This window comes from Aquarana catesbeiana, linkage group LG04 (genome assembly GCF_042186555.1).
Source record: "Aquarana catesbeiana isolate 2022-GZ linkage group LG04, ASM4218655v1, whole genome shotgun sequence".
Classification (NCBI taxonomy): domain Eukaryota; kingdom Metazoa; phylum Chordata; class Amphibia; order Anura; family Ranidae; genus Aquarana; species Aquarana catesbeiana.
Window position 1 is genome coordinate 42,340,903 of NC_133327.1, and position 18,257 is coordinate 42,359,159.

Genomic DNA, 18,257 nt, shown 5'->3' on the forward strand with positions numbered 1-18,257 from the left:
AATACAGATGGCGAGAGAGTCCCAAGCTCAAAAATCCATCTGGATTCACATTTACTCAATTCTCTGACCCTATTACTCCCCCTCCAATGTTTTTTTCTTCCTACTTATTGCAAGGAACATGGACATTGCAATATATATACTACTCCTTCCGTTCTGCATGAAATAAAATCTTTTAGAGAGTATTTTTTTTTTGGTGGTATTGGAAATAAATTTATTACATTTTTGACCATTTTGGTGTTCCTATGCGCATAGCATCCTTTGCAAGGAAAAAACCCTTTCTCCTGGAAAAAGGTAAATTCTTGTGATATTACTGGTGGATCTGGGACATGTCTTGCTATCAGGTCTTTTCATTCAGCGGTCAGTGGGGAAGCTGATCACTCATCCATTGTTAAGGACACGATGGCCAGCTTCCCCATCCACTCCCCAACAACCAGCTATTCACTGTGCCCTGTTTGGGCAAAGCCTTGCACCTGACCAACAGTCAGGTTCATTGCTTCAGCCAATCAGGGCTTAGAATGCACTGTGTAGCACACACAGGGGTGAATATCCTGCTAAGTGCCCTGCAAATGCGGGTGTTCGCTGAACACACAAATGGGCGATGTTCGGACCGAACCTATGCTCGGTCCAAACTGCTGGCCCAACACTAATACAGAGTAAAATTAAATAATTAATATCAACTAACTAAATTGTCATATAAATTTATATTTGAAATCAAATTAATTATTTTTTGGCAATAACGTGGTGTGGGCACGTTTCTGCCAGTAACAGGCTGTGTCGCGTCCCTTCAGCCTGTGTCTCTAGAATAACAGGGAGGTAAAGCCTCCATTAATTTACACATAATATCAGACTCCCATTGTGTTTAGTTGGTTAGTAGGTATGGAGGAGAAGGGAGGGGGTGGGCTGTCATTTATCACTGTATATACGTCCACTGCTCAGCTGTGATAGCGAGGACATGCTCTAATAGAAACTCACTGAAAACTGGGCATGTCCACTAGCTGCCCACACTGCTCTGCCAAATCGCCAACTGCAGTGGGGTCATGGACAGAAGGGGAAGATAGAGAACAGTAGGATCAACCAGGGTTATTGGAGAATACAGAAAACCCCATAGTGAATGGGTGAATATGCATGTAATACAACATTTATTGATAGATTTTTATGATGGGTGGGTGTAATGACACTTTAACTGTAGAGGAGAAAAATCAGGTCTTTCATCATCCCAGACAGGACTTGCTGAGTGGCAGAGCTATGTAAATCTCAGGACTGAACTAAATGGACAAAAATACAAATCCTTTGGCAGGTATAAGAACTCTTATATATGTATTTCATCTGTGCATTTAGCCGTTTCCCTTGAATTCAGCTTTTAACAATAGCAAGCTAACGGGGAAGCTTTGATTCTTGTTCACCGAATAACGAACCCCATTGGGTCCCAGTCTATGGGACCCAAACGTGAAAAATCAAAAGGGCCCATTTTGAAGGCTTATATGCAAGTAATTGGGTATACAATGGTTATGGGGGTCTGGGTACTGCCCTGGGGGACATGTATCAATGAAAAAAAGTTTGTTAAAAATTTAATTTTTAAATAGTGATTTATTGATGCTTAAAGTGAAAGTATAAAAATGAAAAATTCCTTTCAATATAGTGCCTGGGGGGGTCCCCTTAGTCCACCTGTAAAGTGGCACATCTCTACTGTGTATAGAAGCTGCTGCAGCAATAATTGCATTTATAAAGCCCAAAAAATGACATTTTCCTTGCAAGCTTTATTTATTTTGTAATCAATGTTTTGGGGAGCCAGTCTGTATGATGAAGCCACAATGTAATGGACTGGGAAGACTATTAGAGATTTTTTGGATAAATTTTGGTGTCTCAACCACAGACTTTGGATTTCTACTTCTGTAATTGGTGCAGAAAAATTGTTCTTTGGATGTCGGTGGCACCTTCACACCGTAACCCTATAGAGGTACTCTTGATGAAAAGCAAGAATTGGCCTTGCTGTCAAAAATTGCAATGATATGCACTTGTCAAACAGGTGTGGAAAGATTGTTCTTTGGGTGTCAGTGGCACCTTCACACCTTAACCATTTTAGCTGACAATTGCGTGGTCGTGCGACGCTGTACCCATATAAAATTGATGTCCTTTTTTTCCCACAAATAGAGCTTTCTTTTGGTGGTATTTGATTACCTCTATGTTTTTTATTTTTTGCACCATAAACAAAAAAAGACCGACAATTTAAAAAAAACAGTATTTTTTATTTTCTGCTATAAAACATACCCAATAAATTAAAAAAAAAACAAAATCCAATTTCTTCATCAATTTAGGCCAATTTGTATTCTGCTACATATTTTTGGTAAAAAAAAATCCCAAAAAGCGTTTATTGATTGGTTTGTACAAAAATTATAGCGTCTACAAAATACGGGATGATTTATGGCATTTTTTTTACTAGTAATGGCAGTGATCAGCGATTTTTAGTGGGACTGCGACATTGCGGCGCATAGATTGGACACCTAACTGATATTTTAGTTTAGGCAGACATCCTACTCACCAGATTGATCAGACACCCATGGCAGGTGTCGGATAAGCAGAGGAATATATTGTGATGTGTCCACCGATACAGACGCCTCTCACCAGCGATGTCAAGATGCAACCACCAACGCTTCTCACCAGCAATATAGCCAGACAGGATTTATAAGTAAAGGAGAAAAGTTGAACTCCTCACAGTGTAACTTGTAGCCATTTATTCGTAAAATTAATTCCAATAAAAAAAGCAGGTAAAATGGAGCCGGTATGCCAAGCTGCGTTCCACCTGCGCTCCAACACGATGGCGGAAGTGACGTATAACGTGTTGCGGAAACCGGCGCGTTTCATCAGCAGGTCTGACATCATCAGGGGTCATGTGATCGGACCCGTCACTTCCTCCGCAACAATTCATACAGTCATGGTGAATTGGATATCCAATCCACTCCAATCCTCACTAACAGCTCCAAATATGGAGTCAACAATTCACATAATTTACCTAAACATTAGTGATCTAATTGTTTATAAGATTATTTGTTAAAAAATTATAAGTGTAAAAAAATATATATATATATATATATATATATATATATATATATATATATATATATATATATATATATATATTTTATATTTTTTTACACTTATAATTTTTTTTTTTTTTAATATATATATTAAATCCATCTTAGCATGCCCTCTAGTGGTACTTCACAGCTAATGCTCCAGAAGAAGAAAGGAGAAAAAAGAAGCAGGATCAAATGAGAGTGCCATCTTGTGGCAAAAAGTGGCACTGCATTGATGGTAACTAATGTACTAGATACATCAAATAGAAATAAAAAATAAACAAAAACTAGAGTATAGGACATGATTGGATCTATATAACAATTAAAAATTTGTAATGTAACAATTCAAATCAATGTCTACATTGATACCAGCTGGATGTAAAGTATTTAATTTATAAATCCATTCTGTTTCGTTTCTAGACACTTTTTGTCTCATTACCCCCCCCCCCCCGCAATGTGACATAATCCTATCAATCCCTCAAATGTGTCTGATCTATCCGCCATAATATCACAGTCCTGACAAAAATCGCAGGTCTTACTAGTCCATTACTAGTAAAAAAAATTAAAAATAAAAATGCCATAAATCTATCCTCTATTTTGTGCGCAAACCAATCAATATTATTGCGATTTTTTTTACCAAAAATATGTAGAAGGATATATATCGGCCTAAACTGAGGAATAGCCTTTCAAATTTGGCTGTTAGTGAACGTAATGAATACAAATTTATCCGAAGTTACGAATTATCCAAAATAACGAATGCCTCATCTAAAGGAATGGAACGTAACAAAGTAACAATAATAAATATTAATAATAAAAAGTTTTTATTATTATTATTGTTTATTATTATTAATAATTTGTTACGTTTCATTAGTTCAGATGTGGCATTTGTTATTTCGGATAATTCATAACTTCAGATAAATTCATATTCGTTATGTTCACTAACAGCCAAATTTGAAAGGAAATTCCAATACCTATAATTTAATAGTTATTATTAGTTAGTGTTGTTATTTCGAATTTTTCTAAATTTTCGCATTTCGGATTTTTGAATTTCGGATTTTTCCAAATTATCGAAATAACGAATATCGCATTGGAACATAACAAATTCAAATTTTTCCAAAGGTTACGAATTAATTCGTAATAACGAATTTCGATCATAACTAATGACACTAAAAACAGAAAGAAAAATTAAAAAAAACAAATGAAACAAAAACAAACACATTTTTCGGCAGAGCATGAGTCTAATCTCAATGAACACAAGAACAATTTCCAAATGTATGACAAAACTGAGTTTTATAGAACATTTTATTTAGCTCATTACATGAAAGTAAGGTTAATAATTTAACTTAGATTGCAAAATCTTTGATTTTACGCAAATTAGTTGATGCAAAAATGTATAAACCCCACAACAAAAACTACTCCATCTAGTATTTTATATGACCTCAATGATTTGTAAGGACAGCATCAAGTCTTCTAGGTATGGAATGAACATGTTGGTGACATATTGCAACATCTATCTTTTTCAATTCTTCAAGAACGACCTCTTTTAGAGCCTGGATGCTGGATGAAGGGTGATGCTCAACTTGTCTCTACAGAATTCCCCATAGGTGTTCAATTGGGTTCAGATCAGGAGTCATACTTGGCCACTGAATCACTTTCACCCTGTTAGTCTTCAGAAATGCAACAGTGGCCTTAAATGTGCGTTTTGGATCATTGTCATGTTGGAAAAGTGCACGATGGCCAAGGGCGCGGAGTGATGGTAGCATCTTCCCTTTCAATATAGAACAGTACAACTGTGAATTCATGAAACTATCAATGAAATGCAGCTACTCAACACCAGCAGCACTCATGCAGCCCCACAGAAGGACACCGCCACAAACATGTTTCACTGTAGGCACCATGCATTTTTCTTTGTACTCCTCAACTTTGGGACGCCATATAGTTTTGATGCCATCAGTTCCAAAAATATTTATCTTGGTCTCATCACTCCAGAGTACAGAGTCCCAGTAGTCGTCTTCTTTTTCAGCATGGGCCCTGGGAAGCTCTAGGCAGGCTTTTTGTGCATGGGCTTAGAAGAGGCTTCCTTTATGGATGACACCCATGCATGCCATTCCTCTGCAGTATACGCCGTATTGTGTCACGGGAAACAATCACCCCAGTTTGGCTTTCTCCTTCTTTAGCTAACTGCAGCGAACTTGCATAGTAATTTTCTTCAACCGTTCTCATCAGAAGACGCTCTTGTCGAGGTGTTAACTTCCGTGGATGGCTTGAATGTCTCTGTAAGATGATTGCAGTTCCATCTTTGGTAAATTTTTGTATCAAATTTGCTGCAGTTTTCTGACTGATGAGTAAAGCTTTGCTGATCTTCTTGTAGCCTTCACCTTTCTCGTGCAAAGAAATGATTTTCTTTCTCAGGCCTTGTGACATTTCTGTTCCATGTAGTGCCATTGCTGACAGCATGAAATAGGAGGGGATTTTCTTTGTAAGGTAATGCCCTTTTATAATCAACTGTCTGCTGGACATCTGTTTATTTAATAATTTGACTCACCTGTTGTTGAATTCTTGTTAATTAGGATTTTGTTGTCTAAAATGTAGCTTTGCCCCTTTGACTTTCATTGGGGGTCTATTCATTTCGCAACATGGTCTTGGATTAATTTGTTAGGAAAACAACTTTTTTGTGTATGCAAATTAACAAATCTTGGTTGCATTCAATGGCCCACATTTGTGGGAGCATTTTGTAGAAAATGTTTGTTCTGAAAGGAAAGTAAAGGTTTTCTGACAAATCTGTTGGGGTGTACTCATTTATGCTGAGCACTGTGTGTATATACATAAAAAAGCTGTGTGCCGTGGCCAAGACTCCAGTGTACATAGGCGGGATTGAGACATTGCAAGTCTGACAGTTACAAGCATGATTCCTACAGGCAGAGGTATTATGGCACTTGTAGTTTCAGCAACAGCAGGAGGGCCACCAGTGTGAGACCCCTGATCTAGGCTAACCACTTCATCTTAATCTAAAGTAACCTTATAATACTAATTTTCCCAATAATTTCCAACCAAAGGTTATCTAAACCAATTAAAACATATCTATATCATTAATAACATTGTCAACATCAGATCAGAAATGAATACTCGAGTGGTAATCTCAATATCACACCCTAATTTTAATTACACAGATATATCTCCTTAAAGGAAGATGTTTTACCTCATTCCCTTTTATTTTTTTTATAAATACAAAATACTAGAACTTGTTCATTAACACAGCGGTGACATTTAAAGTCCTTAAATTTTATCATGTTTGGGAAACAGATTCAAAATAATTGTGATCACATTGTTTATCATTAGATTAATTAACCGGCACATAACTATTATGACTATGAGTAATAGTAATAATATCATAGGTGACCTTTCCAGTTATCACGGATGTCTTATCCAGCACATTCTTATCAATAGAAAGAGAAAAGGGAGGGGATCATGCCTCCACAGAGCTAACAGGATACACAAAAGATGTAGAACCTAGAGAACCAGCACAATCATTCACATACATACACGTTTATCTCTTATGCCCTGTACACACGATAGGATTTTCCGATGGCAAATGTGTGATAGGACCTTGTTGTCGGAAATTCCGACCGTGTGTAGGCTCCATCACACATTTTCCATAGGAATTTCCGACACACAAAGTTTGAGAGCTTGCTATAAAATTTTCCGACAACAAAATCCGTTGTCAGAAATTCCGATCGTGTGTACACAAATCCGGCGCACAAAGTGCCATGCATGTTTAGAATAAATTAAGAGATGAAAGCTACTGGCTACTGCCCCGTTTATAGTCCAGACGTATGTGTTTTAAGTCACTGCGTTCAGAACGGTCGGATTTTCCGACAACTTTGTGTGACCGTGTGTATGCAAGACAAGTTTCAGCCAACATCGGTCGGAAAAAATCCATGGATTTTGTTGTCGGAATGTCTGATCAATGTCCGACTGTGTGTACAGGGCATTACATTTTCCCAATTTTTACACAACACATGATATATCATTCTCTCTTTTAGCTTTCTTCAAATTTTCCCTGTTTAACCGCTTCAGCCCCGGAAGATTTTACCCCCTTCCTGACCATAGTACTTTTTGCGATTCGGCACTGCGTCACTTTAACTGATAATGATGCGTAGTCGTGCGATAATGTTGCATGGTCGTGCGACGTTGCTCCCAAACAAAATTGACGCCCTTTTTTTCCCACAAATAGAACTTTCTTTTTGTGGTATTTGATCACCTCTGCGGTTTTTCTTTTTTGCGCTATAAGCAAAAAAACAATTTTGAAAAAAAACGCAATATTTTTTACTTTTTGCTATAATAAATATCCCCCAAAAAGATATAAAAAAAAAAATTTCCTCAGTTTAGGCCGATATGTATTCTTCTACATATTTTTGGTAAAAAAAATCACAATAAGCGTATATTGATTGGTTTGCGCAAAAGTTATAGCGTCTACAAAATAGGGGATAGTTTTATGGCATTTTTATTATTAGTTTTTTTTACTAGTAATGGCGGCGATCTTCGATTTTTATTGGGTCTGCAACATTATGGCGGGACACATCGGACACTTTTGACACATTTTTGGGACCATTTGCATTTATACAGCGATCAGTGCAATTAAAAATGCACCGATTACTGTAAAAATGTCACTGGCAGGGAAGGGGTTAACACTAAGGGGCGATCAAGGGGTTAATTGTGTTCCCTAGTGTGTGTTCTAACTGAAGGGGGGAGAGGACTGTCTAGGAGAGATGACAGATCGCTGTTCATACTCTGTATGAACAGATGATCAGTCTCTTCTCCCCTCAGAGAAATGGAAACTGCGCGTTTACAAACACAGATCCCAGTTCTCGGTGTGCCACGAGTGATCGCGGGAGCCCGGTGGTGATTGCAACCACCGGGCACTTGCATCGGCTCTGTGGGTGAGCAGTGGGCATGCGCGCGCGCCCCTAGTGGCCACAGGGCGAAGCAACGTTACATAATGACGTTTCACCCAGCCGTGCCATTCTGCCACAGTAAAACTGCGGCAGCTAGTCGGCAAGTGTTTAAGTTAGTTTTACCCCCCTAAATTCTGCTTTCCCTTAATTTTGTTATGATATTCCATGTACTGTAATCCCATACTTAGCTTACTCTAACTTCTGTGATCAGACGGGTAGACATAGTGCTCATTCCAATTTCCCTCTCTTACCACATATAAAGTATTCTGTTTGAGCCAGGGCCAAAAATTCAGTTATTTCTATACAATTTGACTGTCATTTCTCTGTTTTCCATGTTTTAGAATTTACTGGTTGTGGTGCCTGACCCTAAATTCATTCCACAACCTAACATCAAAATGTCCCTTTATGTCTAGTGTTACCCTTGATCCATCCTACTCACATAGATAGCTGTTTCTCTAGCTGTTTAATCTGCATGATTCTTAGTCCGTGTGGACTTTGTAACCCTGTTACCAATTGTGGATCCCTGTTCACTTTAACCATTTATTTAGGAGCTCAGTATAGGTGGAACCGCACCTTCGGTTCATATATTTTCTAGCGCTGTGCTAGACTTAATTCAAAGGGTTACTAAACCCTCGCGTTTTTTTTTTAAATAAGAAACATGTCATACTTACCCCCACTGTGCAGTTCATTTTGCACAGAGTGGCCCTAATCCTCCTCTACTGGGGTCCCTCAGCTGCACTGGTAGCTCCGCCCCACATTGATTGCCCACATCAGAGAATCGCTCTCTTTGGTGGACACACTCCCGAGCTCCTGTGTCTGCGTCCGTAGACATTCGTCATTGGATTTGATTGACAGCAGCGGGAGCCAATGGCTGCGCTGCTATCAATCTATCCAATCAGGACACGAGACACCAGGTAGAGCTGGTGTGCTTGTTCCCAGCTGGAAAAATACAGGGTTCGGGTAAGGGGGAGCTCTGGGGGGCTGGTACATGACAGGAGGTTTTTCACCTTAATGCATAGAATGCATTAGGGTGAAAAACCATGAGGGTTTACAACCCCTTTAATGCCTATAATGACTGGGCAGTCTTTTTCTCTTCTCTACATGTGCCTATACCCTCTTGCCTCTAAACTACTATTACAGCAGATGTGTTCTTCATATAACCTGTTACCAGCATTATTCTTCCCTTTCTTATCTATAACCCTCTGATGGACAGTAGACAGTGACAACATAACATATAACCACCAATCAATACAGTTCAATTAAGGAGAGTAAAATAGGTACCCTTTGTCCCAAAAAATACCTTACTGAACAAGGAAGTTTGATAACTCAAATGTAAGCAAAGGGCTTACCTCGGCCAGCTGATTATCAGAAATGCCCAGATTGTCTCAAGTACCTCGTTTTGGAATCACAGATTTACCTGTATATTTCCCTACTGGCTAGCTTGCTTACTGTTTTATAGATGGGCAACTCCTATCTTCACATTGATTAGTGGTTCCAAATTGTTAATAACTAATGCAGTATGGCAAAGACGCAAAAAGATACACTCAGCATCTTTCCAAATAATTGTTCTGTTTGACACAATTGTGTTTTTTTATATACAGTGGAGCAAAAAAGTATTTAGTCAGCCACCAATTGTGCAAGTTCTCCCACTTAAAAAGATGAGAGAGGCCTGTAATTGTCATCACAGGTATACCTCAACTATGCGAGACAAAATGTGGAAACAAATCCAGACAATCACATTGTCTGATTTTTGAAAGAATTTATTTGCAAATTATGGTGGAAAATAAGTATTTGGTCACCTACAAACAAGCAAGATTTCTGGCTCTCACAGATCTGTATCTTCTTCTTTAAGAGGCTCCTCTGTCCTCCACTCATTACCTGTATTAATGGCACCTGTTTGAACTTGTTATCAGTATAAAAGACACCTGTCCACAACCTCAAACAGTCACACTCCAAACTCCACTATGGTGAAGACCAAAGAGCTGTCGAAGGACACCAGGAACAAAATTGTAGACCTGCACCAGGCTGGGAAGACTGAATCTGCAATAGGCAAGCAGCTTGGTGTGAAGAAATCAACTGTAGGAGCAATAATTAGAAAATGGAAGACATACAAGACCACTGATATTCTCCCTTGATCTGGGGCTCCACACAAGATCTCACCCCATGGGGTCAAAATGATTACAAGAACGGTGAGCAAAAATCCCAGAACCACACAGGGGGACCTAGTAAATGACCTGCAGAGAGCTGGGACCAACATAACAAAGGCTACCATCAGTAACACACTACGCCGCCAGGGACTCAGATCCTGCAGTGCCAGACGTGTCCCCCTGCTTAAGCCAGTACATGTCCAGGCCCGTCGAAGGTTTGCTAGAGAGCATTTGGATGATCCAGAAGAGGATTGGGAGAATGTCATATGGTCAGATGAAACCAAAGTAGAACTGTTAGGTAGAAACACAACTCGTCATGTTTGAAGGAGAGAGAACGCTGAGTTGCAACCAAAGAACACCATACCTACTCTGAAGCATGGGGGTGGCAACATCATGCTTTTGGGCTGTTTCTCTGCAAAGGGAACAGGACGACTGATCTGTGTACATGAAAGAATGAATGGGGCCATGTATCGTGAGATTTTGAGTGAAACCTCCTCCCATCAGCAAGGGCATTGAAGATGAAACGTGGCTGGGTCTTTCAGCATGACAATGATCCCAAACACACCGCCCAGGCAACGAAGGAGTGGTTTCGTAAGAAGCATTTCAAGGTCCTGGAGTGGCCTAGCTAGTCTCCAGTAGGGATGAGCCGAACACCCCCCGGTTCGGTTCGCACCAGAACCTGCGAACGGACCGAAAATTCGCACGAACGTTAGAACCCCATTGACGTCTATGGGACATGAACGTTTGAAATCAAAAGTGCTCATTTTAAAGGCTAATTTGCATGGTATTGTCCTAAAAAGGGTTTGGGGACCCGGGTCCTGCCCCAGGGGACATGTATCAATGCAAAAAAAACTTTTAAAAACGGCTGTTTTTTCTGGAGCAGTGATTTTAATGATGCTTAAAGTTAAAAAAAAAGTTAAATATTCCTTTAAATCTCGTACCTGGGGGGTGTCTATAGTATGCCTGTAAAGTGGCGTGTGTTTCCCGTGCTTAGAACAGTCCCTGCACAAAATGTCATTTTTAAAGGAAAAAAAGTCATTTAAAACTGCTTGCGGCTTTAATGTAATGTCGGGTCCTGGCAATATGGATGAAAATCAGTGAGACAAACAGCATGGGTACCCCCCAGTCCATTACCAGGCCCTTTGGGTCTTGCATGGATATTAAGGGGAACCCCGCACCTAAATTAAAAAAAGGAAAGGCGTGGGGCCACCAGGCACTATATACTCTGAACAGCAGTATACAGGCGGTGCAAACAAGACAGGGACTATAGGTTTGTTGTTAAGTAGAATCTGTTTGTAATTTTGAACTGGTAAATTTTTAACGTGTTTAGCTCCAGCCAAAAAATCTATTTTAAGCTTTTTGGAAAACATAGGGAAGGGTTATCACCCCTGTGACATTTGTTTTGCCGTCTGTGCTCCTCTTCAGAAGATTTCACCTCATTTTTTGTCCCAATGACAAATGTTTTTTGAAAATTTGGGTTTTTTTGTGAAACAAGGATTGTCGATAAAGCATCAGTGGAAAGGAGAAACGTTTTTCCCATATTAACTCTTACAGGAGAGAATTTCCCTTCCTAGGGGTAGATTTCATCTCACTTCCTGTTGTCTCCTTCCGTTTGCAAGTAGGAGTCGTTTGTAAGTTGGATGTTTGAAAGTAGGGGCCTGCCCTATATACTCAGCAGAAATTTGGGCCTTAGGTGTTGTTGTGGCCACAACGCTGTAAGCCCTCACAGGGCCCTGCTGTGAAATATTAGATCAAGAATTGTAATTACATGCCCCTGTTGAACAGGGGCAGAAAAATTGGGCCTTTGCTGGTGGTGGTGCTAGTGCCACAACACTGTAAGTCCTCACTCGCTCTTGGTGGGCGCAGAAACGGGCCCTGCTGTGAAATATTAGATCAAGAATTGTAATTACTTGCCCCTCTTGAACAGGGGCTGAAAAATTGGTCCTTAGGCACTGGTGCTGGTGCCACAACACTGCAACCCCTCACAGATACTCTAGTTGGAACGCAGAAACGAGCCCCGCTGCAAAGTATTGCATCAAAAATTGTAATTACACGCCCCTGTTAAACACTGTGCAGAGGACGCACTACACTAACTTGTAGGTTTAGCTGAACACTGTGAGCAGGACGCACTACACTAACTTGTAGCTTTAGCTGAACACTGTGCAGAGGTCTCACTACACTAACTTGTAGTTTTAGCTGAACACTGTGAGCAGGATGCACTACACTAACTTGTAGCTTTAGCTGAACACTGTGCAGAGGTCTCACTACACTAACTTGTAGCTTTAGCTGAACGCTGTGCAGAGGTCTCACTACACTAATGCCCCGTACACACGGTCGGATTTTCCAACGGAAAATGTGTGATAGGACCTTGTTGTCGGATAGGACACAAAGTTTGAGAGCAGGATATAAAATTTTCCGACAACAAAATCCGTTGTCGGAAATTCCGATCATGTGTACACAAATCCGACGGACAAAGCGCCATGCATGCTCAGAATAAATAAAGAGATGAAAGCTATTGGCCACTGCCCCGTTTATAGTCCCGATGTACGTGTTTTACGTCACCGCGTTTAGAACGATCGGATTTTCCGACAACTTTGTGTGACCGTGTGTATACAAGACAAGTTTGAGCCAACATCCGTCGGAAAAAATCCTAGGATTTTGTTGTCGGAATGTCCGAACAAAGTCCGACCGTGTGTACGGGGCATAACTTGTAGTTTTAGTTGAACACTGTGCAGAGGACTCACTACACTAACTTGTAGTTTTAGCTGAACACTGTGAGCAGGACGCACTACACTAACTTGTAGCTTTAGCTGAACACTGTGCAGAGGTCTCACTACACTAACTTGTAGTTTTAGCTGAACACTGTGCAGAGGTCTCACTACACTAACTTGTAGTTTTAGCTGAACACTGAGAGCAGGACACACTACACTAACGTGTAGCTTTAGCTGAACACTGTGCAGAGGTCTCGCTACACTAATTTGTAGCTTTAGCTGAACACTGTGCTGAGGTCTCACTACACTAACTTGTAGTTTTAGCTGAACACTGTGCAGAGGTCGCACTACACTAACTTGTAGTTTTAGCTGAACACTGTGAGCAGGACGCACTACACTAACGTGTAGCTTTAGCTGAACACTGTGCAGAGGTCTCACTACACTAACTTGTAGTTTTAGCTGAACACTGTGGGCAGGACACACTACACTAACTTGTAACTTTAGCTGAACACTGTGCAGAGGTCTCACTACACTAACTTGTAGTTTTAGCTGAACACTGTGAGCAGGACACACTACACTAACTTGTAGCTTTAGCTGAACACTGTGCAGAGGTCTCACTACACCAACTTGTAGTTTTAGCTGAACACTGTGAGCAGGACGCACTACACTAACTTGTAGCTTTAGCTGAACACTGTGAGGAGGACGCACTACCCTAACTTGTAGCTTTAGCTGAACACTGTCCACTACACTAACTTGAAGTTTTAGCTGAACACTGTGCAGAGGTCACACTAAACTAACTTGTAGCTTTAACTGAACACTGTGAGGAGGACGCACTACACTAACTGTAAATAGTCTAGCTGCCTGACTGTGGTACTAATAGGATCAAAAGAACACCAGCAATTTTCTTCAGGTAGCTGTAAATACTGTAACAAGACAAGCCTGCCTGTGAGTAGGAAGATAATAGGAATGGATCTAGCTAAACTGAATACAGTGTATATATATATATATATATATATATATGCAACACCTGGGATGCATATATAAATACACAATACACTATAGGTGCAGCTAACTCACTGACTGTCCTGCCTAATCTAGCTAACTCAAATGAAATGACACTGTCACTCTCTCTCTCTATCTAAGCACGCCGGAACACACTACACAGGGCCATCGTGCAGGCGGCCTTATATAGTGTGGGGCGTGTTCTAAACCCCCTGAGCCATAATTGGCCAAAGCCACCCTGGCTTTGGCCAATTACAGCTCTCTCTACCGACGGCGCAGTGATTGGCCAAGCATGCGGTTCATAGTGCATGCTTGGCTAATCATCAGCCAGCAATGCACTGCGATGCCGCAGTGAATTATTGGCCGTGACGCGCCACACGAATTTGGCGCGAACGGCCCATATCGTTCGCATTTCGGCGAACGATCAAACAGCCGATGTTCGAGTCGAACATGGGTTTGACTCGAACATGAAGCTCATCTCTAGTCTCCAGATCTCAACCCCATAGAAAACCTTTGGAGGGAGTTGAAAGTCCGTGTTGTCCAGCGACAGCCCCAAAACATCACTGCTCTAAAGGAGATCTGAATGGAGGAATGGGCCAACATACCAGCAACAGTGTGTGACAACCTTGTGAAGACTTACAGAAACGTTTGACCTCTGTCATTGCCAACAAAGGATATATAACAAAGTATTGAGATGAACTTTTGATATTGACAAAATACTTATTTTCCACCATAATTTGCAAATAAATTCTTTAAAAAATCAGACAATGTGTTTGTCTGGATTTGTTTCCACATTTTGTCTCTCATAGTTGAGGTATACCTATGATGACAATTACAGGCCTCTCTCATCTTTTTAAGTGGGAGAACTTGCACAATTGGTGGCTGACTAAATACTTTTTTGCCCCACTGTATGATTAATTACTTATCACATTAATATTACAATTGTACTTTTATTGTAACAAGGGGCGTAACATAGGCAGGCTAATTCTAATCAAGACTAGAAAGAATGCAAACATGTAATAAAAACATTATTAGTGCCGTGTGCACAATGAGTGCAGTGTGCAATACATAAGCAAAGCATACAAAATAGAACACAATTATACACAGATTTTTACAATTTCCTTTCCAACGATCAGAAGTGACTCAAGCAGATAGCAGCTGAATATTTCCAAATACAGTAATTGTTCTGTTTATTTGACGCAATCGAAGTTTGTTTATACACATGATTACGTAGGTTTCACAATAATATTACAGTTGTACTTTTATGGTAACAAGGGGCGTAACATAGGCAGGCTAATTCTAATCAGGACTAGAAATAATGCAAACATGTAATGAAAATATTATTAGTGCCTTGTGCAAAGCATACAAAATAGAATACAATTATATACAGATGTTTACAATTTATTTTCCAACTGTCAGAAGTGACTCAAGCAGATAGCAGAGGAATGACAGAACAGAAAGAAATCAAACAAAGTGCTTTGGATCAAGGCAAGTACACACTATAAAAGGATATGCTTTTTTCATTTTTCATTTCAGAGGTTAAAAACCACTTTAATCTTGTTCTTTTCCAGTACAGTTATAATGTGGACAAATCTGATATATTGGACTTAAAACATAAGTGAATCCAACGCAAGAAACAAGCTGCACATAAACATGTGTTTTCAGTCTATTCTGGCTTGTTAAATCCGTTCAATAGCACAAATCGTATGAGGCATTGGTGGAGTGGTCAGACCAACAGCAGGTGTTAGATCCACATCATGTACCTCCGGGGGCTTCTGGAATGTAAATTTTTGAAGAAGACTTGTGAAGAAAAGAAACAGCTCCATGTTGGCAAGAGTTTCTCCGGCACACATCCTTCGACCTGCCATTAACAGAACAAACCGTGAAATCAGAAAGATTCTGTCACATATGAAATGGATTTTAAATGTGCCTTACTCAATAGTCCAGGTGAAGAACCATCCCTTACAATTGTGGTTTTATTCAGAAAGGTAATGCAAAGGAAAAGTAATTAAGAAAGATATTCATTGTAATGTGAAGTAATCCATCATAGCCACTTTTCTGTTTACAACAGTTACAAAAGCTAAGAGGTAATTTCTTGTTAGTTATTATGTTTTATAACTTTTTGACACCTTACAAGTTTTCACTTTTTGCTGTATTGGTTATAGAGGCTGGGACACCAATGGGCATTTGTTATGACCTGAATCTTGATTCTTGATTATGTACTTTTTTTTCTCCCTGTCAGAGAAGAAGTACAATGCCCTGTACACACGGTCAGATTTTCCGATGGAAAATGTGTGATAGGACCTTGTTGTCGGAAATTCCAACCGTGTGTAGGCTCCATCACACATTTTCCATCGGATTTTCCGACACACAAAGTTTGAGAGCAGGATATCAAATTTTCCGACAACAAAATCCGTTGTCGGAAATCGTGTGTACACAAATCCGACGGACAAAGTGCCACGCATGCTCAGAATAAATAAAGAGATGAAAGCTATTGGCCACTGCCCCATTTATAGTCCCGATGTACGTGTTTTACGTCACCACGTTCAGAACGATCGGATTTTCCGACAACTTTGTGTGACCGTGTGTATGCAAGACAAGTTTGAGCCAACATCCGTCGGAAAAAATCCTAGGATTTTGTTGTCGGAACGTCTGAACAAAGTCCGACTGTGTGTACGGGGCATAAGACTGTAAGCTTGTCCCATCTCCTGCCGAAACTTAATGCTGATGATAGGCACTTAAAACACTCATATAACAAAGGTGCTGAAAAAAATGAAACATGAAAAAGAAACTAAAAAGCTCGACACTGGGCTGACATCTCTGCTCTGGCAGGAAGAGAATAAAAGTAAATAACATGCATACAGCTCTCAGCAGTTAAGCTGAACTGATGAACTAAGTGGATATTAAAATTTCTTACAAATGTCCATTTTTGATTTGTTTTCTTTAAACCAAACTCCAGCCTAGACTTTTATCTTGGTATGTGGAAGGGTTAGAAGATTTGTCAACTTTGTATTGATGTCCATGTCCCCTTTAGGAGGTTTTTCCTTATTTCCAATATATTTGATGAATGGCAAACAGAAGAGGAAGTGGGGAAATCCTTTCAATAGGGTCATAAGTATCAAAAAAATCAAGCAGACTGGGGCTGGTAGATATGAAAGTGTAGAACCTCTATCTGAATTTTATTGGTGCCTTTTGCCCCATAAAAGGAGATTTACTTACATTTCCTGTCCAGGGGACAGGTATCAAGCAGTACAAGAGAAGATTAAAAAAAACCTGACTTTTCCGAGTTTCTGACCAAAATTTTGCCTATATCTCCAGTGAGTTTACACCCACTGCTGTTTATTGCCAATGTGTCTTGCAAAAAGGTTACTAGAAGCATTGCTGGATATACAACATAGGTTACCACATGACATCTTTGTATTTTGTTAATTATTACCCTTCTCTCATGATGTGATTACTGACTGGCCTGCGAAATTGTTTCCTCAAGTTATTAAATGCAGAAGCCCTGTGTTTACAGTCTCTATTTTTAAGAACCACTTACTCTAGCAGAAACAGATGGCCAGGAGCTAATCTATTCAGTACTTGAGCTTAGTGCTTGACCATGGTTGTCACTGACTGCCAGCACTGCCAGCACAGTTCCAGTACTTGTTCTTAGATTGTAAGTTCTAACGAGCAGGGCCCTCTGATCCCTCCTGTATTTAATTGTATTGTAACTGTACTGTCTGCCCTCATGTTGTAAAGTGCTGAGCAAACGGTTGGCGCTATATAAATCCTGTATAATAATAATAATAATAATAATAGAGCTGCCAATCACATGTTAGCATCTACAGTGTCGCTCCCTCATTGGCTGAAGAAGTGAGATATTGATCTATTACTGATCTCTTAATGATTAAAGTTCAGAGTTTTAGCCAGAAGAGAGCGCAATAAGAGAAAAATGTCAGTGGCAATAATCGCATGAAAAATTCAACAGGCTGGTTGTACCCAAGTTGATCAATCGATTAATTAGGGTACAACTAGCCTGCCCATAAATGGTTCAAATCTCAGCCAATCTCTGCTGAACCAGCCGAGATTTGAACTGTCTAAGGCCGGCTTAAAGGAGTTGTAAAGTCAGAAGGTTTTTTTTTTATCCTAATGCATTCTATGTATTAAGATAAAAGCCTTCTGTGTGCAGCAGCCCCCCTCAGTCCCCTAATACTTAGCTGAGCCCCATCTCTATCCAGCAATGTGCACAAGTGTTTAGGCTATCCAGGGCTCTCCCTCCTGATTGGCTGAGACACAGCAACTGCACCATTGGCTCCTGCTGCTGTCAATAAAATTCAGTTAGCTAATCAGGAGAGAGAGGGGCGGGGCCGAACCACAGCTCTGTGT

General features: G+C 40.1%; 1 protein-coding gene across 1 annotated transcript in view; it reads right to left on the minus strand.

Moving 5' to 3' along the window:
- LOC141141151 (uncharacterized) overlaps positions 1–18,257 on the minus strand; it is a 193,800-nt gene that overhangs the window by 120,243 nt on the left and 55,300 nt on the right. Inside the window, exon 9 of the mRNA XM_073628855.1 lies at positions 15,572–15,750. Within this exon, the coding sequence (XP_073484956.1) occupies positions 15,572–15,750 (179 nt within the window). The remainder of the gene's footprint in view (positions 1–15,571; positions 15,751–18,257) is intronic.